This window comes from Protopterus annectens, chromosome 3.part1 (genome assembly GCF_019279795.1).
Source record: "Protopterus annectens isolate FY-2018-M chromosome 3.part1, PAN1.0, whole genome shotgun sequence".
Lineage (NCBI taxonomy): Eukaryota > Metazoa > Chordata > Ceratodontiformes > Protopteridae > Protopterus > Protopterus annectens.
In genome coordinates, this window is record NC_056732.1 from 1,363,088,492 (window position 1) to 1,363,112,468 (window position 23,977).

Sequence of the window (23,977 nt, forward strand, 5' to 3'; positions counted from 1 at the left end):
CCCCAAAAGGGCTCCCAGATCTACCTCCAAATTAGTGGGCAGAGGCTCAAAAGCAAATGCTTTCCCTGCTCTCTATGAGGACAGTAGAGCACGTTCCTGCAGAACAGACAGGCCAAGGTTTCTACTCCAGACTATTTCTGGTACCCAGAAAGGAGGGCACCTAGTGCCCCATCCTTGATTTATCCATTCTAAACACCTTCCTGGTGATCCCAAAATTCAAAATACTCACCCCCCCAGCAGCTGCTACCCGTAATCCCCAAGGATGCTTGGCTAACCACCCGAGATCTGAAAGAGGCCTACCTCCACATTCCTGTTAGGGAGGCATGCAGGAAATGTCGCCACTTCAGAGCAGGATCTCCACACATTCAGTTCTCTGTGCTTCCCTTTGGCTTATCTACTGCTCCCAGAGTTTTCACAAAATGTATGTCTCCAGCCATTGCCTTTTGCAGACAAAGAAATATTCACTTTTACCCATACTCAGACGACTGCCTTATTCAGGCAGACAGCCAGGAAAAGCTGCTCAAGCACCTGGCCTTTGTAAAGACCCTCCTAACCTCTCTAGGGTACACAATCAATGAAAAGAAATCCAAAAAGGTGCTTACCCAAAGGATAATCTTCCTGGGAGCAAGTCTGGACACAGCATCCCAGATGGCATACCTTACACCAGAGAAACAATTTTGTTTGACAACCTACTTCTCTCAACTAGCCACAAGGCCCCAGCTAATTGCAAGGAAGGTCCTGCAAGCTCTGGGGTTCATGGCATCTTGCATACTACTCATTGAATATGCCAGACTGCATATGAGGAAACTTCAATGGTACCTAAATGGCCTTTGTTGTCAACACTCTCAAGACCTGGAAACTCTCTACCTGTAATTCCTTGCCTCAGAAAATATTTTCTTTGGTGGGCAACAGCATGCTCCCTCAAAAAGGGACTGCCTTTCTCCCCACCTCCTGCAGCCTAGACCCTCACCATAGATGCATCAGACTGTGCTTCGTGTTTACACCTGGATGGCAGGTGCATGCAGGGCCAGTGGAGCCCACAGCAAATCCCTCTGCATATCAATCAAAAAGAGATGATGACTGTGAGCATGCCTTGATAGCTTTCAAGCCCCTTCTGTCTTCAGGGGCTCTCCTGATAAAAACAGACAACACCACTGTGATGTGGTACATCAACAAGCAGGGAGGGACTCACTCCTACCCTCTATGCAGGCTGGCCATGACCCTTTGGCACACAGCCTCTGCCATGCAACTACACCTGTTTTTACAATTCCTACCAGGCTCTCTCAACTCTCTGGCAGACCAATTAAGCAGAAATCTTCTGGACCCACCCGAGTGGCAACTCAACAGAAGTACCTTCACCCTAATAACTCAGAAATGCAACCTCTTTGCCTTCCAGACCAACCATCAGCTCAGCAAATTCTGCACCAGGGAGCATCACTGCATGGATTGGAAAGTGGTGCCCTGTCCTTCCCCTGGGTCATTCTATTGGTCTGTGCTTTTCCTCCTCTACCTCTCCCCAGGGTACTGCTGAAAATAAGGGAGGAAAACCAAGGACCATTCTTATAACTCCAGACTGGCCCCAGCAACACTGGTACCCCTAGCTGTGCAGCCTGTCCTCACTGTTTCTAGGGCATCTTCCTCGGATTCCAAACCTCCTAACCCAGAGGGAAGGGGAAGTCCTGCATCTCCAATTGCATACACTCAGTTTGGCAGCTTGGCTTATTCCCTAACTCTGAAACAATCTGCCAACCTCAGTAAACAGGTTCTGGATGTTATCCATGAGGCCAGACGCCCTCGCACCAGAAAGTCTTATGCTGATAAATGTAAAAGGTTCTGCTCCTGAATCCAGGCTAAGGGAAGCCAATACAGCACAGCCCTCCCTCCCTCTCATCCTGGAATACTTAGCTGACCTACTACACAGTGGCCTCTTTTTCTCCTCTATAAAAATTCATGCCTCTGCTATTTCTGCTCATTTTCCCACTGAGCAGCCCCTTTTCTCCCACCCTTTAATCAAAACAGTTCCTGAGAGGGGCTAGCGACTTGAGGCCACCCAGAAGGGCACCAACACCAGCTTGGGACCTTAACTTTGTAATGGAATAAGCTCACCCTGCCCCCTTTCGAACTAGCCTCTTCTGCAGAGCTAATATTTCACTCCTGGAAGACAGCATTCCTTCTGGCCATCACTTCAGCCAGAAAAGTGTCTGAGCTGCAAGCACTCATGGCTGTGGATCCCTTCATCATCTTCCATGCAGACAGGGTATCCCTCAGAACTAACCCATCCTTCATGCCCAAGGTAGTCTCCAGTGTGGCTCTCAACCAATCCATACATTTACCCACCTTTTTTCCTAATCCCCAGAACGGGGGGGGGGGGGATTCTTCACTCTCTAGATGTGCACAGACAGCTCAGATTCTATCTAGACAGGACTAAATCCTTTAGAAAGTCTGATCAATTGCTGGTTAGCTTTGCTTCAGAGGCAGAAGGCAAAGCCATCTCCAAGCAAATCTTTTCCAAATGGATAGCACACTGCATCCATTTCTGCTACAAACAGCATGGAAAGCCTCCACCCAAAGGGGTCAGGGCACACTCCACTAGAGCAGCCTGCACCTCTGCAGCTTTCCTCAGAGGAGTCCCCACCCAGGGACATCCTGGAGACTGCCACCTGGGCATCTGTTCACACTTTTACCAAACATTACCACCTGCATCTCTTCTCCAAATCCAGGGCAGGTTTTGCCTCTTCAGTCTTGCAGGACATCCTAACAAGCCCCTAGTTTTCTTGACTGCCTCCACCCTTTTACTCAGCTTTGGGAATCAACCCAAATGTGATGACTCCAACAGTGAAACATGAAGAACATAGTACAGTTGTGTACACTTACCATAAATGTAGATGTTCAAGTGTATTCGCTGTTGCAGTCCTGGTTTCCCTCCCTCCATCCCCCTTTCTTGTCTTTCTCCTTTTATTACCTTTCTTCCTTATTGTTTCCTTTTCCTTACAAGGGACATGTCGGTATTTATTTTCCACTGGCGGGGTTCTCCACCAGAGCCTGGCCTCCTACTTGGGGGCTCCTGACAGGTTAGGGCATGAAAAACTGATGTAATGGCATCGGCTGCCTTACTTTATACTACTGACGACCTGATGTCAGTCCTCAAGCAGCCGACGCAGAAATACTAAGCCTCTAGTATTCGGGCCAGCCGAGGGCTACCTTGGCAGGGATAACCCAAATGTAATAACTGCAACAGTGAATACACTTGAACATTTACATTTATGGTACGTGTACACAACTGTATTTCCTGTCACTGTTCTCTCCCAGTTATGTTTGCTACACTGACTCCTCTTGCTTTTGCAATTTACTTCATAGGTTCATAGGTAAGTACTAGGCTAGCTACCCTTGTGACCATTTTAAGCCAAGCCAATTTCCCTTTCAGAGTGACAACCAAACCCTGCACTTTGTATGTCTGAGTTTAACACCTTAGCAAATGTACCAATGCCCTTTAATGTCTGACTTTCAAGTTCATTTAACTATAGTTAAAACAAAGTTGTGGGAGCATTCTTGCTACTTAAAGTGGTTCGCATTTCCTCTTCCCATTACTTCAGGCTGTAAAAGGAGTAATTTTGTCTACCATTCTCTTTTCGTTATGCACACTTATACTATACCATGCATCTGTTTACATGTTTGCACATGAGGCTAGACATTGCAAACTTATAGTGACATTACATGTGATGCTTATGATGGCATAATCTTATTCATGTAAACAGATCAGGAGTGACTTAATCGCCTGCTTCCTGCTGCTGAAGCTGGTGGTATTTAGATGTTTATCAAGCATTAAGTGAACTTGGTGCATGTAGAGGAATATGATTCAATTCCTGTGAATATCAGCTATTCACATTGTTTCTGGGGGAACCAATTAAGTTTTGTGTACTTATTGATGCTTCGCCAACAGAGCTCTGACAGCTAATGTCACAGGAAAAGTGAAATACATTCCATAGTAATTAGCAGCATTAGGAAAAGTGAAATACATTCCATAGTAATTAGCAGCATTAGGAAAAGTGAAATGCATTCCATAGTAATTAGCAGCATTAGGAAAAGTGAAATACATTCCATAGTAATTAGCAGCATTAGGAAAAATGTGTGTGGATATTGCATTCTCATTTTTTTTTCTGTAGCTGGTTTGAAGATAATACTGTGCTGAGTTAATAAACTGTGAAAATATAGTTATTTAGATTTGTAAAATGGGCAAGAAAAAACTGACCATTCAAACTGCTAGCTAGCATTGCATCACATCTGTCCCATGCACAAGAAAAAGCTAGTGCAGGGCACCTGGACCTCACATTTACTCCCATATCTTTATTCACTCACAGACTTCAAAAATCCATCAAGCTGCAACATCTTCAAAAGTGGTTGAGCAGGGAAAAGCTGACAATCACGTAAATACTCTGTAAGGAACAGTAAATCAATAAAAAAAACACCAAATACTGTAAACATGCATCAACTTACTTACTAGGTCTGCATAAAAATAACATTAAAAAGAAATATAACAAATCAAGGAATCAGGACTGTAGCCTACATTAAAAATGTGTATTAGTAATAGCACTAACAACTCAGATTTACGTCCATTACTTGATCAAGAACAGTAAAATACATCATTCAGTAATAAAAAAAAATCTACAGAGGAAAGTGAAATTATAAACCCAAAAACAGAAGAATGAATCATTGTAAGAAGAGAAAGGACATGAATAAAATAAGGCAAAAAAAAAAAACTCTCACCTTAGCCCATGCCACCCTAACCCACCAGTCAAATTATAAACATACACATTGAGTAGAAAGAACCTGACAGACATTGTTTGACCTAAGAGGTAAATCTGAAGGTAGAGTGTACAGAAATGAAAGACTGCATGAATTCAAAGACACAATGTTGTATATGAATACTAGGCCATCATTGGGACTGTTACAAGCTAGCCAATAACCAGTAGTCAGAATCAAACAGTTTACCTTGCATCTTTGAGGTAACAATCTTAGCCATTATGCCAAACACACAAAATTACCATAGAAACCCAAGAAAATAAAAGTGACAAGTATACTATCAGCAAAACCAACTTGAGAGAAGTGATGGGGATGGGAGAGCATTACTCTTTACATATGCGTTTTTAGTTCTTTGCCATTGCCACCAAAATGTAAATTGAACTGGACTAAAAGTACAGATGCCCATTTTGTAAGTGTAGTAAGGCACGAGGGGTGTGCATGATTTAAATATTACCACACACCCAGGAAGTGTAAGGCACAACCCAAAAAGCTTTGCATTAAAATCTCCACTATGTAGACTACTCGTCGTGCCTTATTGCATATTTGTAAAAAAAGCTTCAGGAACTGGAGCCATCTGATTATCATGCCCTGTTGCATGTTTAGAGATGTGACTTGTACTGATACTGCTAATTAAAACTGAACTTCATCTGGCAGTTACCTGCTAAGATAAAAGCTGTTAAATATGCATCCATTTAATGCAGAAGTGCATTGTGCAACTGATTAGAAAAAAATCTTAACTTGTACATCTGTAAACATTTTCTGCAGAATATAGTCATATACATGCATATGCAGATTGGTTTTGAATATTTCTACCTTTCTGCAGGCAGCCTGTCTGTGAGTGTGCACACTAGAGATGCTTGTTTTCCCAAACAATTTTTCAGCTATTTTCCCAGCCACATATATTTATATACGTGTAGGGATTTGGAATGAAACAGAGTTTCACTCTTTTCAGACAAACAATATTGCAAATGAAATATCTAAACACCGATGATAGGCAATCGTAAGTGGCTGCAAAACATAGTAGTACAAACGTAGATTACATAATTTTGGAAGGGAATTTGACCCCCCTGTGCGCTCCCTTTGTATGTGTGTGTGTGTGTGTGTGTGTGTATATATATATATATATATATATATATATATATATATATATATATATATATATATATATATATATATATATACATACACACACACACACACACACATGCATACTAAATCTGTAAGAAATACTGTTTTAATTTCATGACCTTTGAAAAGTTATATTCATTGCTGAAGAACCCATTTCTTAAATGCAGTAATATATGTAAAGCTGTATTGAATAGCCAGAGACTGAAATGACATGCAGCCTTTTGCTTAATTATGTGGTTCATTGTATCCTGGAATTGCTTGATGTACATTCCATTGTATTTTACAACATTTTTATGAATTCCTAAGGGGAGAATGCAATACATTTGCCTCTAGATATTAGCTCCAGATTTAGAAAATGTATTCTGTTGATGACGCAGCTGCTTTGTGTAGCATCCACGCTGATACCCTTGAGATGGGCAGTACTAACGGAGGATGATAAGGAAACCAGGAGTCCTGACAACTGTCAACATACAGCATTACTGTCATGTGACACATAAACTACTGAGACTGCAAGGATGCATTCCTACTAGATGTTCTTCCTGTTTCACTGTTGCAGTCATTACATTTGGGTTGTCTGCTTTGCAGTAGCCCTCAGTCGGCCTGATTAACAAAGTCTTGGGTCCTGCGTCGGTTGCTGTCCCTTCTTCCATGACATCAGGTTGTCAGAGGTATAAAACATGCAGCCGACGCCATTACATCAGTCTTTCTTGCTGTGCGGTGCCCGAAGCAGAAGCAAAGTTTGTAAGTGCCGGTCAGCCGACTCCTGAAATTTTTGTTTGAGTTTCTGAACCGAAGTCTTCAACTAAAGCTAAGTACCCCATTGGGGAAACTTTTTCTTGCTCCTTCCGATGTCAGTAAAAGTTAATAACTGCATTACTTATGGAAAGCAAATACCTCACAAAGATTTTCATTCATACTGTATTCCTTGCCTAGGCCCTGACCAGTGATGTACCTCAATGTAGGTTTTGTGCTTTAAACAGCACACTGTCCATCGTCGGTATATTTTCGCATCTAAATATTTCGGTTCTGGTTTAATTATCCAGAAATGTCATTGGTTAGCCTTTTGACTACCAGGATTCCAAAAAAATGTAAAGATAAAGACAGAGACAGGCCGCCGAGGTCCAAAACTGACGACAACGCTTCTCCTAAGCCAGTCGCCAGTTCACCGGTACTCAGTGAGGCACTTTCGCAGGTACTCATACCCGCTACTTCTGACTGACGGTTCTCTACAGAGACCCATTCGGAGTCCGGTGTGCCGCGAGATGCTTCAGCTGTGGAACTCATGGATATCTCTACCTTGGATGGGTCTGGAGCCACTCTGCAGGTACCGGCTTCTGAGGGTGTATTCAGGCCTACAGACTTGCATATTAAACTGACGCCTCCTTCTTCATTTAGGCCAAAATCTCGATCCATGCCTAAAAAAATGACGCCCAAACCACATGCTCAGGCCTCTAGGCCTAAAAAACAAATGATAAGAATGGCTGAAGATCTTATAACTCTAATCAGGGGAAGCCAACCCCCCCCCCCCCCCCAAGCGACCTAGGGCTGAAGCTGTTTATGAATCTTCTGACCAGGATTCTGTTTTTTCTTGATTCTTCTGTTGATCTGGATTTGCCCTTATCTACTTATGAGGATTCTGATGCAGAGGACTCTATTCCCTCTGCTTCTCCTCCTGAGGATTTTTCTTTTGGTGAGACTTTACATACTCTACGGAAGCATTTCCACTGGGAAAGCCAGGAATTTTCTGATTCTAAAAAGAGGCTTAGGGATTTCTTACTCCGGCCTCGGCATAGGCCTTTGTCTATACCTCCTGTACTGGATATTGTTGATGATGCCTTTTCAGAATCTAGTTTGGCTCCTGCTTCTTTGCCTCCTGCTCCCAGAACACCTGACAGATATTACAGGGTTCCTGATTCTCAGAAGTTCCTTTTCAGAAATCCTATTGCGGATCCAGAGACTATTTCACAGGGACCTAAGGGCATTAAGGTTTCTTCTGCTAAAAATCCTACTCCCTCTGATAGAGAATCCAGGGCGCTGGGTAGATGGGGTAAGAAGGTTTACACTTCTGCAACCTTGGCCATTAGGGCTTTAAACTGACAGTTTTGTATGTTAAAAGTATCAACAACATGTTATTGGATTGCTTAAACAGAAAATGGTATTGATTCCTGACTGTGCTGAACATAAAGAATTACAGGATTTAATGCATTCAGCTGAACAGGTTGGAAAACATACTTTGCAATGTGGATTTGATTCATTAGAGGCCTCTTGCAGGGCTGCTGTTACTGGGTCTGTGCTTAGAAGGCATTCTTGGCTTAAGGAGAAAACTGTGCCTGATCATGTTAAAGCTAAATTGTTGGATGCTCCCTAAAATCACGACCGCTTGTTTGGCAACAAGGCTGAGGAAGTTCTAAAAAGGATGTAAGATAAAGCTAAATCTATGCAAACTGTCAAATATTTCTTACAGGTTTAGCCTCCTAGATTTAGTAGGCACTGGCCCACTAAGAATTGGTCCTTTCCGGCACCTTCCAGGTCTTCTCAAGCCAAACCCAGACACAGCAGAAACACCAGGTTTCAGTCCCAAGGGACACACAAGACTAAGCAGTGGGAGGTTTCCACACCCAAATCTGGATGTAGTAAGACTCCCCCTATGGAAAACTATCTCATTCACTTGCTTTTAAAATTTCCAAGCACTTCCCAACTGAATGCTCCTTTAGGCGGAAAGATTGGTCTTCAGGCCAAAAACTGGGAATTCATTACCCAGGACAAATAGGTTTTAAATATAGTGTTCCAAGGATACAGATTTCACTTCCACACATTACCAACTCCAAGCGGGTGGCCAGATCTACCCCAAAACCAGTGGGCGGCGGGCCAAAATCAAGTACTCTCTCTCTTAAATATGGAGGCTATTCAGTTGGTACCAGAAGAGGAAAAGGGACAAGGTTTCTATTCGAGACTTTTCCTGGTACCCAGAAAAGGCAATACATGGCATCCTATCCTGGACCTTTCTACTCTAAACATCTTACTAGTGATTCCAAAATTCAAAATGCTGATGCTTCACCAGCTGCTTCCTATGCTAGGCAAAGATGCATGGTTGGCAACACTAGACTTAAAAGAAGCATACCTGCACATCCCTATCAGGGAGTCTTGCAGAAGATACCTACACTTCAAAGTAGGCTACATGCACTATCGGTTCTCTGCACTGCCCTTTGGCTTATCTACTGCGCCCAGGGTATTCACAAAGTGTCTAGCTCCAGTCATTGCATTTTGCAGACAAAGAAATATTCAAACATACTTGGACGATTGTCTAATTCAGGGAGAAAGCCATGGCATACTTTTGAATCATCTGACCTTTGTTCAAAGGGTACTGACTTATCTGGGGTACACCATAAATGAAAAGAAATCACACCTGGTAACCTTTCAACAAATTACATTCCTGGGAGCAAGCTTGAATACAACTTCCCAGATGGCTTTCCTCATGCCAGAGAAACAGATTCATTTGACAACCTACTTCAAACAAGTGGCCACAAAAACCCAGCTATCTGCAAGGCAAATTCTGCAAGCCCTGGGGTTCATGGCCTCCTGCATTCTTCTAATTCCATATGCAAGGCTGCATATGAGGAAACTACAATGGTATCTCAAAAGCCTATGGTATCAAAATTTACAGAATCTAGAAGCAAGGATTCCAATCATACCTTGCCTACACCTAGAGTTCCTTTGATGGGCAGAGGCCTGCCACCAAAACAGGGGACTATCATTCACACTACCCCCTGCCACCCAAATTTTAACAACAGACAGATTATGCATGGGGACTCACCTGGCAGGAAAGTGCATTCAGGGCAAATGGAACCCAAGTTAAATGCACCTGCACATAAATCAAAAGGAAATGTTAGCTGTACAGAATGCACTGACAGCCTTCAAGGACAACATTCTTCCAGGACAACTAATGGTAAATATGGACAACATCACTGCGATGTGGTACATAAACAAGCAGGGGGATACTCATTCTTACCCCCTCTGCAGGCTAGCCATGGCATTGTGGAACACAGCCTTGAGCTACCAAGTGAATCTACAAGATCAATTCCTGCCAGGAAAACTAAATACACTGGCAGACGGACTAAGCAGAAATCTCATGGACCCACACGAGTGGAAATTGGAACCAAGGATTTTCAACATGTTGACAACAAATGGGGGAGCCCAGATATAGACCTGTTTGCCTCCCCCTGGAACCATCAATTGGACAGATTTTGCACAAGGATTCCCCACAAGCTAGCTTGGAAAGTGGATGATATCCTTCAGCTGGAAAAACGTATCAGTTTATGCCTTTCCTTCTCTGCCTCTGCTCTCCAAAGTACTACTAAAGATCAAACAGGACAAGCCAAGGACAGTTTTAATTGCACCAGACTGGCTTCACCAACACTGGTACTCACTCCTGCGCAATGTGTCACGCTTGGCTCCATGGCACCTGCCTCAGACTCTTTCCCTGTTGTCTCAGCAGGAGAACCAGATTCTGCACCCTCAGCTGCAAACACTGAACCTAGCAGCCTGGCTAATTACCTAATCTCTCCTTTTCCATCCCTCAGCAAATCAGTGATAGATATCATTTTAGAGGCAAGGAGGCCCAGTACCAGAAAATCTTATACTGCAAAATGGAAAAGATTTTGTGCCTGGAACCATTCTCAAAGAATGAATGCAGCTGTGCCAAATTTACTTCAGATTCTACAATACTTGACTGAGATGCTTCGTAAGGGCTTGTCCTTTTCTTCCATCAAAATTCATGCCTCAGCCATTTCAGCATGGAGCCTTCACTCTTCTCTCATCCACTGCTCAAGCAGTTCCTTAGAGGGGCCAAAAACTTAAGGCCACCTAGGAGAACTCCAACTCCTGCCTAGGATCTTAACTTTGTCTTGGACAAACTCACTCTTCCTCCTTCTGAGCCAGCCGCTACTGAAGATTTAAACATTTCTTTCCTGGAAAACAGCTTTCCTTTTAGCTGTCACTTATGTAAGAAGAGTATCTGAATTACAGGCCTTTATGGCAGTGGAACCTTTTATCATCTTTCATGCGGACAGGGTGTCCCTCAGAACCAATCCCTCCTTCATGCCCAAGGTGGTATACAGTGTGGCTCTTAATCAGTCCATTCATTTGCCTACCTTCTTTTCTAACCCACAGAACAAAGTGGAATAGATACTGCACTCTTTAGATGTGCACAGACAGCTTAGATTCTACTTGAACAGGACTAAACCTCAAAGAAAATCTGAACGACTGCTGGTGGCATTTGCTGCAGGGACAGAGGGGAAAGCCATTTCAAAACAAACTATTTCAAAATGGATCGGCCACTGCATTCTTTTCTGCTGTAAGCACCATGGAAAACCTATCCCACAGGGCATCAGACCCCATTCAATCAGGGCTGCATCTACCTCTACAGCTTTTCTCAGGGGCGTCCCTACTAGGGATATCCTAGAAGCTGCTACCTGGAGTTCTTTACATACTTTCACCAAGCATTATCATTTGCCAATTTTCTCTAAATCCAGATCTGGTTTTGCCACTGCAGTCTTGCAGGGCCTTATAGCTGGTCCTAATTCTAGTTAAATTCCTCCTCCCAACCTTAGCTTTGGGAATCTACCCAAATGTAATGACTGCAACATTGAAACACGAAGAACATAGTACAGTTGTGTACACTTAACATAAATGTAGATGTTCGAGTGTTTTCACTGTTGCAGTCCTGGTTACCCTCCCTCCAGCCCCCTTTCTTCTGTTGACTATACCTCTACTCTCACTTACTATGCTCAAAAAGCAGATGGTGTCCTAACAGAAGTATGCTGTATTAAGGTATATCCTTGTATTTATAGATTTAATTGCTCCCCATTATGGGGGCATCTGACATCTGGGGCAAGAAAAACTGATGTAATGGCATCGGCTGCATGTTTTATACCCCTGGCGACCTGACGTCATGGAAGAAGGGACAGCAACCGATGCAGGACCCAAGACTTTGTTAATCAGGCCGACTGAGGGCTACTGCAAAGCAGATAACCCAAATGTAATGACTGCAACAATGAATAGACTCAACATCTAAATTTTTGGTAAGTGTACACAACTGTACTTCCTAACTAGCAGTGATGTCTTGGAATATGGCCATCCATCAGAACATTGTCTTGCAGACCATCTGTATGTAGTCTGTTGTAGAAAAATGTCTTAACAAGCCAGTTTGGCAGATGGTGTCCTAACAGAAGTATGCTGTACAATACTGCAAGTCTGGACACATCAACAATTAAAGTGCAGATTTGATAAAAAAGAGAAGATTCCTAACCTTGTGCTTTACACTTTGTGTAATTGTAGGTGAACTGTGTTGCCCCTGCTACCATGTTTATTTGTACTAAATTTGAGGTTACTGTAACTTGGAATTATCAAACATTTTGCAGTCTCAGAATTGGTGTAGATTTCTCCTGTTCATACACAAATTCTTGCTGTCCTGAGGCTTATGTTTACAGTCCTTGGACATTCAGGGGGTATGCTAAGCAGATCCTTGCCCAGCCCAAAGAAGTCAAATTTGCACGCACAGTTGTTGCATAACTGACTGTTGTCTGGGGTACCCAGAAGATATATCTTTTTGCTCCCCTCTAAATCATCGGTTCAGAAGACTGTGTTCCAGGTGCCCATGCAAGGAAGTCTGACCATGGGCTGCCTTTTCATTCACTAATGCATATATTCACCCCCTTCTGCAAAATGCTCATAAAAGCAAGGAAACATGAGGTGGATTTTGTCTAGATAACTTCCTTTTGGCAAAGGCATCCCTAGTTCTTTACAACTGAGTAAGGAGTTCCACAAATCCTTCTAGCCCACTGCAAATTTTTGCCTCAGTAAGTAAAAGGTGGTGTAAGCACATCCAGCTGTTAACCAAGAGATTTAGACCTTGATCTCACATTGGGGCTGCTTATACTACAGGAAGCAAATAATTCTGTCACTAGAAAGTCTTGTATGACAACGTAGTAAATATTCTCCTTGAGGTATGCTTGTTAAGGTATTCAGCCAGAGGCATCTTCACTTTGACACATCTAAAGTTACCCAATAACCTTCTATGGCAAAAGGCTAGCATACACCTCTGTAAAAAAGAATCTCTCAGCCTTCACAGCTTGCCTACCAATTCCACATTCAAACTATTTCTAAAGGGGGGCCTTCATTTCAGAACTCAAGGAAACCATTCTCACACCATTGTTAACTCATAACAGAGGAGCTGAACTTGGCTCCATTTGAACCAGTTGGTGCTTTTTCTATTAAACTGCTGCCCTGAAAAAAAATTTTCTAATACACCAACATCCACATGTAGGAAATGGTGAGTTGCAGTCCCCACTGTGTTTAGGGCCATACACAGTGTTTTATAAAAATAAGGTGCGATTAAAAACTAATCCCTTTTGTACCTAAGGTAGTCTCGGAGTTGGCCTTGAAACAAACCAGTCTTTATTCATAATTTCCAAAACAAGGGGTAAGGGTTTACATATAGTGGATGTACACAGATTACTAAAATGTTATATGTAGAGTAAAAATGACATTGGGCAACATGCAGAACAGCTATTTATTTTCTTTAACCCTGGAAACAGGATACATCAATATCCAAGCAAACATTTTTCAATGACTGTTTAATTGTATTGATTGCTTTTGTAAATACCATGGAAGAAACTTTGCAAGGACAGGTCAAACCTTGGACAACTAGAGCAGCAGCTATTTCTGTAACCCTGTTTAGGAATAGGATGTCTGCACTGACTGTCTCTGTGAGGCAGCCACCTGAACATCCATTCATTCCCAACCTTCTCCAGTTATTACAAGTTGGAGGCTTATTCCAGGAGCAGAGCAGGCTAAGCCACTCCATCTTCTCTGTCCTAATCTCTTGGTCAGGGTCTGAGTGCTTCAGAAGTATTGCCATCTGTGATGAGCCATACTGCAATAGTCATCCATATGGCATATAGTACAGTTATGTGGTTAACTCATTAGATGTTGTTAATATAAAGATCACTGTTGCACTACAGGCTTTCTCACTCTTCCTTCCATTCTGATACTCAGAATGCCAGAAGGATATGGTGTGCTTCTCTTCTTGTTTCTGTCTGTCTTGCTTCGTAGCTGGGGAAGGGAAATGTGCCGCACTGAGTTGTACTACAGTAGTGAGCTCTGTAGTTAGACATCTAGTGTTACGGTTAGTCGATCACACACTGGTACTTTTAACTGCACTTGACAAATTAGAGGTACAACAGTAAATGCTGATAAGAGATATTGCAGGATTGTGATTAGTTCTCCAACCATAACATTCTTATGTTTGAGGTCAAGAAATTCAGCTCAGGAACAGAGCAAAGTGATGCTTGAGAGGTGAATCTTGACCTCCATATCAAAAACATATAAGTAAGAGTCATGGTCATACAGACATGATCATGATTCTTTGTATTGCATGGAATTTTATCTGCTCCATGTGCTACTAGAAAAAAATTGTAGGAACAAAAGCAGTGACCCTGTCAGAAATGAATGGCCGCAAAAGCTGTTGAGACTGTTCAGCTTCTTTCTGCTGTTATTTGGTAGCTCTCACTGGCAGTTATGCTGTTGAATACGACTAAAGCTTAATGCAGAGAGATGCTTAACAAAACGTTAAGCACCTTTCTTATGGCAGAAAGATGGTTAACAAGTTATCATGTTCCTGAATTCAGAGTGTACTTGTGGTGATTCTTGCTGGACAAAAAGTCATGCACATTTGGTTCACAGCTTTTATATCATTGGTAAAAATCTAATTATCACTTTTACAGTATGCACTATTAGCTATAGATGGTGATGGCAGACAGTTCTAAGTACTAAAGTGCTTTTGTTTCTGTGATGCAATCCCAGCTAACCCACCAACTTCCAGAGAATTTTACCCTTCATTTATTTATTTGTACATTACTTCATCGGGTAGGTAGGATGGTCTAGAGAACCATTCCAGCTGCATCCTGGCTTGCTAACATCATATTTGTAGTTTGTGATTTACGCAGGCAACATTGTATTAAGTTGCAGCTGTAATTAATTTGTCCTAAAAGCAGCATGCTGATTTTAATAAACTGCATTCCAGGAAGGATGTACACCTCCCTTATAGTCAGTTACCTACAGGGTGTATTTTTTTTCCAAAGGCTACACAGGTTGAGAAGGGTGTTTGAATACTTTTCCATCTAGCCCCTGTTCATCATTTGCATTAAGTCTCTTATGACAAGTGGTGTTGGCTTCTACAGGGATATCTGAGAGGAGAGGCAGAGTGGTACATCTTAATTTAGGCTCATGTCACCGTTTTTTCTTTATAAGGTCACGGTGTGTAGCTACTTCATAGAAGCACATGCTTATGGATACATGAATTCTCTGAAAGTATATTTAATCTAGTCTGTGGGCATGAAGGAGCCAAAGTCGGTCCCAAGACTCGTGTGCACAAGGCAAAGAAATTAATCTTGCGGTACACAGTCACTGTCACATACACATGACTGCAGTTCAGAAGATGACAGTTTCATCTATAGCATGTCTTTTAAGATGTGGGAGGAAATGAAAGAAGCTGCAAAACTTCACAAAGAAGATTTACAGACACCACACAGAAGGCACGCCAACCAGGAATGACAGTAGAAGGTCAGGGTGTGTGACATGACAATGCTAACTGTTGCAGCACTGTGCTGCCCTGAACTGCATGCTGTTAATCCTGTTATATCCATTGCAGACCCTGCTTGTTTGGAGCCAATATGCCATCTAGCATGCACCTTGCACATTACTTCCCCTCCCTTAAAAAATAAATTGAACTCTTCACAAACCTGTGGCTGTTACACATCTGCTTCATTGTGTGGACTGAACAGCTGGTGTACTTGTGTAGATTGAAGTTACCAGAAATGCACAAAACATGTTGTAAAGTAATAACCCCCAAAACTTTTAATTTTTATTACTTGGGCTTTGAACTTACTGTGTAGTATTAGCAATGTGATTATTAGACAACTGCACTCAGAGCCTGCACAAGGTGAAAACACATTATTTGAATAGTAATGGTGATGATTGAGAGTTTGTATGGTAATAACCAAATGCTGGTGAGAGTGCTGTTGCCTTTTATTCCATTTTTTGAACATGTGAGAGAAGTTTTTAGTCCTGGTGCAGTCAAAAGTGCTTTGGAAAGCAATGTCCCTCCTTCCACAGAAGTTGCCTTGTGAACATAATCCTTGTATTAGTAAATGAAATCTTTGGGTCTTTGAGTACACTGAAGAGACGCAATGGCAATAGGGCATTTATTGGGTCAGCTATGTCAAAAAGAGTGGTTCCACACTATTTTCTAGCCTTTGAATGTCTTCCCTGTGGTCACCCCCAGAAGCAAACATGCCCAGCGAAGTCTACATTTCCATGTATTGTATTAAAAACTGTACTAAGTGACTATAGCTGTGTGTCTGTCCTGTATATCATATGTCCTATCAGGAAAGTCATTTAGCATCATTAGTTGTCTGTAGAGACGATCATAAGTGCTGTTCTTCATATTTTTGTTTGATAAACCTACCAATTTAGGTTTGTGTTTACATTTCATATTTTAACTGCTTATTTAACAATGGCAAGTTCCAGTTGCTTATTTATTATTCTGTTGTATTTTCCCTTCTCCCTTCTTTCTTGTACAGAAAAATGCCATGAAGCTGAAGGAGGAGGAACTTAAACGCCTGACAGAACTGGAAAGCCAGCTTGAGAAACAAAGAGAGCTAGCAGAAGCCCATGCTAAGGCCAAGGCACAAGCCGAGAAAGAAGCCAGGGAGTTACAGCTCCGTATGGAAGAAGAGGTCACCAGGCGTGAGGTGGTGGTAGTGGGTGCAGAGCAACAGAAGCAAAATATACAACAAGAACTGCATCAACTTAAATATTCTTCTGAGATGCAGCTCAAGGCCAAAGACAAAGCAGTAGAAGAGGCTGAATATAATCGTAAGAAAATCGAGGAGGAAATTCATATCATCCGTTTGCAGCTAGAAACCTCGGAAAAGCAGAAGTTCAATGCTGAGGCTGAGCTTCAGGCACTGAGGGCTCGAGCAGAGGATGCTGAAAAGCAGAAGAAAGCAGCCCAGGAGGAGGCTGAAAGGCTGAGGAAGCAGGTCAAAGAGGAGACCCAGAAGAAGCGAGAAGCTGAAGAGGAGCTCCAACGTAAAATCCAAGCAGAGAAAGATGCTGCCAAAGAAAAGCAAAAAGCCCTGCAAGAAGTTGAGCATTTCAAGATGCAAGCTGAAGAAGCAGAAAGACTAATGAAACTAGCAGAACTTGAAAAAGAGAGACAGATCAAGCTAGCCCAGGACGTTGCCCAAAAGAGTGCGGAAGCTGAGCTACAAAGCAAGCGCATGTCCTTTGCAGAGAAAACAGCTGAGCTAGAGATGACTCTCAAACAGGAGCATATCACTGTTGCTCACCTACAGCAGGAAGCTGAACGTTTAAAGCGACAACAGGATGAAGCTGAAAAAGCAAGGGAAGATGCAGAAAAAGAACTTGAGAAATGGAGACAGAAAGCAAATGAAGCTCTAAGGTTGAGACTCCAAGCAGAAGAAATTGCTCATGTGAAAACTCTAGCCCAAGAAGAAGCTGAGAAACAGAAAGAGGAGGCAGAACGAGAAGCTAGAAAGAGAGCTAAAGCTGAAGAAGCTGCTCTTCTTCAGAAAGATATGGCTGAGGAAGAATTGGATAAACAAAGAACACTGGCTGAATCCACAGCCCATCAGAAACTTAGTGCTGAGCAGGAACTTATTCGCCTTAAGGCTGAAGTAGAAAATGCAGATCAGCAAAGAACAGTTCTAGAAGAAGAACAGTATCGATTGAAAAAAGAAGCCAGTGAAGCAGTCCAACAGCGAAAGGTGCTAGAAGAAGAACTTGTGAAAATTAGAGCAGAAATGGAGATCCTCCTTAAGATGAAATCAAAAGCTGAGGAGGAGTCAAGATCAAACACAGAGAAAACAAAACAAATACTGGAAACTGAAGCAGCTAAAATGAAGGAGCTTGCTGAGGAGGCAGCAAGGCTTCGTGCTATATCAGAAGAAGCCAAGCGTCAGCGGCAATTTGCTGAAGAAGAAGCAGCTCGCCAGCGAGCGGAAGCAGAGAGGATTCTAAAGGAGAAGTTGGCTGCTATTAATGAAGCCAGTAGATTGAAAACTGAAGCTGAAATTGCATTAAAAGAAAAAGAGGCAGAGAATGAACGACTCCGGCGCCTTGCTGAGGATGAGGCTTACCAGCGAAAGTTACTAGAAGAGCAGGCTACACAGCACAAGCAGGACATTGAAGAGAAAATAGTTATACTTAAAAAGGCTTCTGAAAATGAGCTTGAGAGGCAGAAAGCAATTGTTGATGAAACACTCAAGCACAGACGATTGATAGAAGAAGAGATTAGAATTCTAAAAATTAACTTTGAAAAAGCATCTGTGGGCAAGTCTGATTTAGAGATAGAGTTGTCCAAACTGAAAAATATAGCTGAAGAATCACATCTTGCTAAACAGGAGGCAGAAAGGGAAGCAGAAAAGCAAAGGCAACAAGCTATTGAAGAAGAGAGACGAAGAAAGGATGCTGAAGATAAAGTAAGAAAAAGTCAAGCTGCTGAGGAGGAAGCTGCAAGACAGCGCAAAGCAGCATTAGAGGAAGTAGAGCGTTTAAAAAAGAAGGCAGAAGAAGCTAAAAGACAGAAAGAACTAGCAGAAGAAGAAGCAGAAAAACAAATTCTTTTGGCCAAAGAGGCTGCCCAGAAACGTATAGAAGCTGAGGAGAAAACCCATTTGGCTGTTGCTTATCAAAAAGAGCAAGAGCTTCTGCAAACCAGACAACAAGAGCAGTCTGTTCTGGACAAATTAAAAGAGGAAGCTGAGAAGGCCAAGAAAGCAGCAGATGAGGCAGAGAAAGCTAGAATTCAAGCAGAACAAGAAGCTGATCTATCTCGACAGCAAGCAGAGGAAGCAGAGCGCTTGAAACAACAGGCAGAATATGAAGCTCAAGAAAAGGCAAAAGCTCAGGAGGATGCAGAGAGGCTCCGCAAGGAGGCTGAACTAGAGGCTGCTAAAAGAGCTCAGGCAGAACAGGCTGCACTGAAGCAAAAGCAGCTAGCAGATGCTGAAATGGAAAAACATAAAGCATTTGCTGAGCAGACTTTAAGGCAGAAGTCTCAGGTTGAACAAGAATTAACAAAGGTTAAACTTCAGCTGGAGGACACTGATCACCAGAAGGCTGTTTTTGAAGAGGAGCTGCAACGTCTAAAATCTGAAGTGTCAGATGCTGTAAGACAGAAAGCTTTGGTTGAAGATGAACTTTTTAAAGTTAAAATCCAAATGGAGGAACTAATAAAGTTGAAGACTAGGATTGAAGAAGAAAACAGAATGCTTCTTACAAAGGATAAAGATAATACACAGATGTTCCTGCAGCAGGAAGCAGAAAGGATGAAGCAACTAGCTGAAGAAGCAGCACGCCTCAGTATAGAAAGCCAGGAGGCTGCTCGTCTGAGGCAGTTGGCTGAGGAGGATCTTGCCCAGCAGCGTGCAGTTGCAGAAAAAATGCTAAAGGAAAAAATGCAAGCTATTCAGGAGGCATCAAGGTTAAAAGCAGAAGCTGAAATGCTTCAGAAACAAAAAGAACTGGCACAAGAACAAGCAAAGAGATTACAGGAGGACAAGGAGCAAATGCAGCAGCGCCTGGCAGAGGAGACTGAGGAATTCCAGAAAGCTCTTGAAGCTGAACGCAGGCATCAGTTGGAGATCACTGCAGAAGCAGACCATCTTAAACTTCGTGTTGCTGAGTTAGCAGATGCACAGGCAAAGGCAGAAGAGGAGGCTAAAAGATTTAAAAGGCAAGCTGATGAAATAAACACAAAACTTCATGAAACAGAAAGTATGACCAGAGAAAAGCTGACCATCGTTGAGAAACTGGAAGTTCAGCGACTTCATAGCGACAAGGAAGCAGAAGACCTCAGGAAGGCCATTGCTGATCTTGAAAAAGAAAAAGAGAAACTTAAGAAAGAAGCTGAACTATTACAAAAGAAGTCTCAAGAGGTATTTTGAGTTTCATCTTATAGTCTTTTACAGTATCTTGTTTTTTATTTCAAACTGTTTGGGCATGTGGGCACAGTGGAGGAAGATGCGAGAGGCATAATTCTGCTCGGGGTATAACAGTAGAGAAGTTGATATTTTCTAACCGGGACAGTATCATAGTCATTATATAAGTCCCTTGGTTAATTGTAACATGTTTTATAAATTTTAAAGCAAGATGTGTAATCCAATTTATACAGTGGCTAAAGGAATGCACAGTAATAGAACAGTGTCTCCTTAAAGACTGATGGTTGGCCCAAATTAAAAAGAAAGGGGTGACATGAAGTATTAGGAAAAGATGGCTGCCTTTGCTGATTTTTCATTCTGCTGACACTAATTTCAGAATTCTTCCCGTGGGCTTTTTCTTTGACACTGTTCCTATTTCTTCTTCAGTCCTAGTCTTTAGGTAATTTAGAAAAAAAAACTAGTATGATTTTTATGCAAGTGACAGACAGTGAGGATAAAGTAGTATACTTAATGTCTGAGAAGAGGATCCCAGTTAATACATTTGTGAAATGCAGCCAAATGAATGCATACCGCAAAACTGCAGATGAAAAATGGAGCAGCTTAGGCAGGATCAAACAGGAACTATGTTAAAGAAAAAGCCTAAGGGAGGAATTCTGAAATTAGAAAGGGTCAGTAGAATGAAAAAGCAGCCATCTTTTCCATAATACTTCAGTGAGACTTGGTGAAACAACAAAAAACAGCACAAAACCAGTCACCAAGTGCAGCAGACCACAGCTATATTCAAGATATAAGCCAAGAAACTGCCACGACACGTTTCCTGTGAGCAATGAACTGGGAACGAAACCTCCAGTTAAAATCAAGTTTTAATGTAGAAAACTGCCACAACAAGTTTTCACAATTGTACATTAACGTTGCTAAATATCACCACACGTTTTCGTAAAAGTAACACTCGAACTTCATCAGATGCAAAAAAATCTTCCAAACATACACTTCCTTTTTATAGCTTTTCAATTAATCAATTAAATCGACAGTTCAATTAGTATTTAAAGAAACATGTTGTCATACAGTTATATAAAATGTAAATCATCCCTTTCATAGTAAAAAATCTTGAAACCAAATACATAGTGTATTACTAATAAATACCGTATCATTTCATAGTTTAAATATAAGCTCACAAATAAGTAGAACTATGTTATCATATGAACTACCTTTAAAATACATTCAAAGGAAAACACAGAATTAAAAAAATAATATAAAAAGAATATTTTTACTTAATGCCTGTTTCACAATTTCGCTTTTCTAAGCTTGAGCAAGGGAACAATAGAAATATATTCATTCATACCCGGGTATTTGTTAGTTTCAAATACCACTTGCCAGTAGGTCTCTCTAAATTCTAACCTAGTTTCCCAGGGGCCTCCCCTCGGTTCTTTAGACACCATTTCTACCACAAAGAAATGGTATTTAGCTTGGGGGCATGAAAGAGTGTGTTTAAATAAGGCATTTGTAGGATTACCCTTCTGGATATCATTCATATGTTCATATATCCAACGTTTCTGGGTTCTCTCAGTCTTGCCTATATAGAATCCTTCACACACTTTACATAAAGCTACATACACTAGTCCCTGGGAATTACAGTTGGAATAGTTGTAGGCCTCTATCCATTTCTTCCTAGCTGTTATATATACTTTCTGTTGTAGAAGAATATACTTACATTGTGGGCATGCCCCACATTTGTATGTTCCCTTAGATTTATTGGAAAATATACAAGGGGAGTTATTACCTAATCGAAGGAAGGACACTGAGGAAACTCAGAGCTATAATATATAACATTAAGTATCCCGTTTTTTGTTTATTTTGTTCTTTATTTCTTTGTTATTTATAGCACTTTGTGTACTGTGTATTTTTCTAGCTAGTTTCACTGTGTGTGAGGTATTAATTGGAAATGGTCCACTGTTATTAAACATCTGTTGGTTTCTTTGTTTCTGATAACTTGTTGCAGTTAAACTCTTTTTTTCTAGAGGCTCCTTTAGCTGTTTAAAACTTTAATTTAAAGGCTCACTGCTGCTTTTCAGCTGTGAGAAACATTTCTGCAGTTTGTTCTAAGTAGTGGGGATATTTGTAGCATTTCCATATTCAGGCTTGTATTTGGGCCTAGTGTTTGTGGAGGCTGTGTGTCTGAGCACATATTCAGGGACATCTTGGTTTAGCCAAAGCCATCGGGCTTTTCACTGAGAGAGAATTGTTTGAGGTCATTGGCTGACTGAGGTCACCTGGACTACAGCTTAGACTAAGCACCTCATTGGTTCTTTTGAGATTTCTTTATTAAAAGCTGTCTCAAGTTTCAACCTTCTGTTATCTAAGAAGTTCAGTGTGAAAAAAAAAATGTATCTGCTTTTACTGTATTTGTGTTTCTTCTTACTTTATTTTGCTTTTGCGTCATCTTAAAAGTACTCAATTGTATTTATTACTGCTTGGTGTAACTCATTCTAAGCCTTTTAGTTTAAGCACTTGGGCTTCAGACCAGTTGTTTTACATTAGGAAGGTTTGTGGCCTGCACTGTGGTGGCAGGACAGGTAGCTTACACCCTTCTAAGTTGGGAACTGCTGATTGAGGGCTCAGTGTCTGTTATTCTAAAAGTGTATTAGTTCTGGTTTAAGCACTTGGGCTTCAGGCCAGTTATTTTACATTAAGAAGGTTCGTGGTCTGCACTCTTGTGGGAGGAGAGGCTGGACACTCTGCCCTTCTGAGCTGGGAATTTCTGGTTAAAGTCTTATAGTGCCTGCATATTTGAACGGTTTCTTACTGAAATTGGTACACCTTGTTTGCTGTAGCATAGACTAGATCCAGGCCTGCTGAATCTAGCTTTGTTTGTATGCTTGTTGTTTGTTTGCTTGTTATTTCCCTGAAACGCTAATTCCACCTAAAATGCGGCTTTTCAGTGCTTCTGTGGATCCCTAGTGATATCTGCATTGCTTACTGTATTTATTTCCTTGTTTCACTTGAAAGAAAGTTACTGTTTGTCGTTTTTGCATTTAAGTTGCCTGTAACACATTGCATTTAAGTTACCTGGCACTTGCTCACTAAAGCAATTATATAAGTCAGCACTAAAAAATTAAAAGCACTACACCCTCACAAACTCCCCTTGAGTACCTTGTTCCCCATTGGCCCTTTTTCAATTATAAAGGAATTCCTAATACTATTCTAGCATGTCCAAAGGTCAGTTGTCAATCTCCTCTCCGGTCCAGCTGGTGAATCTGGGAATCTTGAGGCAATGTTACAACTGCCTCATGTACACAGACAACCCTCTCCTCCTCCCAACAAATTCCAACACATGTGAGAAATTCAACCATATAGCCAAACTGGAGGCCAAGCTCTCTCAACTCAGTACTGGCGTAACCAGTCAGGAGGAGAAGGAACCACACTCACTACAATTCCAGTCTCACATAGACCTACCACGACAGCAAACCAAACACATAAACACACAAAAACATACTCGGAGGCTCTAAATAAAAATCTGCCTAAGCAGCAGAGACCTCCAAAGCAGACACCCAAGCAACCGCTACCCCAAAACAAAACACGTGCAACACATAGCTCACAAAGCCAGTGTGCCGAACAGTCACAGCCCTTAAGGCTAAACAAACACACCTGATACACTTGTAATAGGTGACTTTGTCATCAGGCACACTGATGTCCCGCTCACCAGGCTGAACAAGGAGAAGGTCACGGTGAGCTGCCTGTGAGGCGCTAGGATCCATCACATAACACAAGCACTCAGGTCACTTCAAGGCAAGTACAAATATGACTCAGTCATTGTCCATGCTGGTGTGAATAACCTGAGACGTACCTCCCTGGACTACATGAAAAGAGACATAGAGGAGCTCTCTGAGCATGTAGCCCAGACGTTATGACCATGACCTTGAGTAGCATCTTACCCCTCACCAAGAATGATGCCACAATATGAAGACAAGATGATCAATTTCAACAATTGGCTTACGTATTGGTGTCATTCAAAGGGGATCCAGTGC

At 41.8% G+C, this 23,977-nt stretch overlaps 1 protein-coding gene across 12 annotated transcripts in view; it reads left to right on the plus strand.

Moving 5' to 3' along the window:
* Positions 1–23,977, plus strand: part of PLEC (plectin) — a 1,553,583-nt gene that overhangs the window by 1,476,535 nt on the left and 53,071 nt on the right. For all 12 annotated transcript variants that reach the window (XM_044067397.1, XM_044067398.1, XM_044067399.1 and 9 more), the window contains one exon: positions 16,569–19,949. In XM_044067397.1, coding sequence (XP_043923332.1) covers positions 16,569–19,949 — 3,381 coding nt within the window. The remainder of the gene's footprint in view (positions 1–16,568; positions 19,950–23,977) is intronic.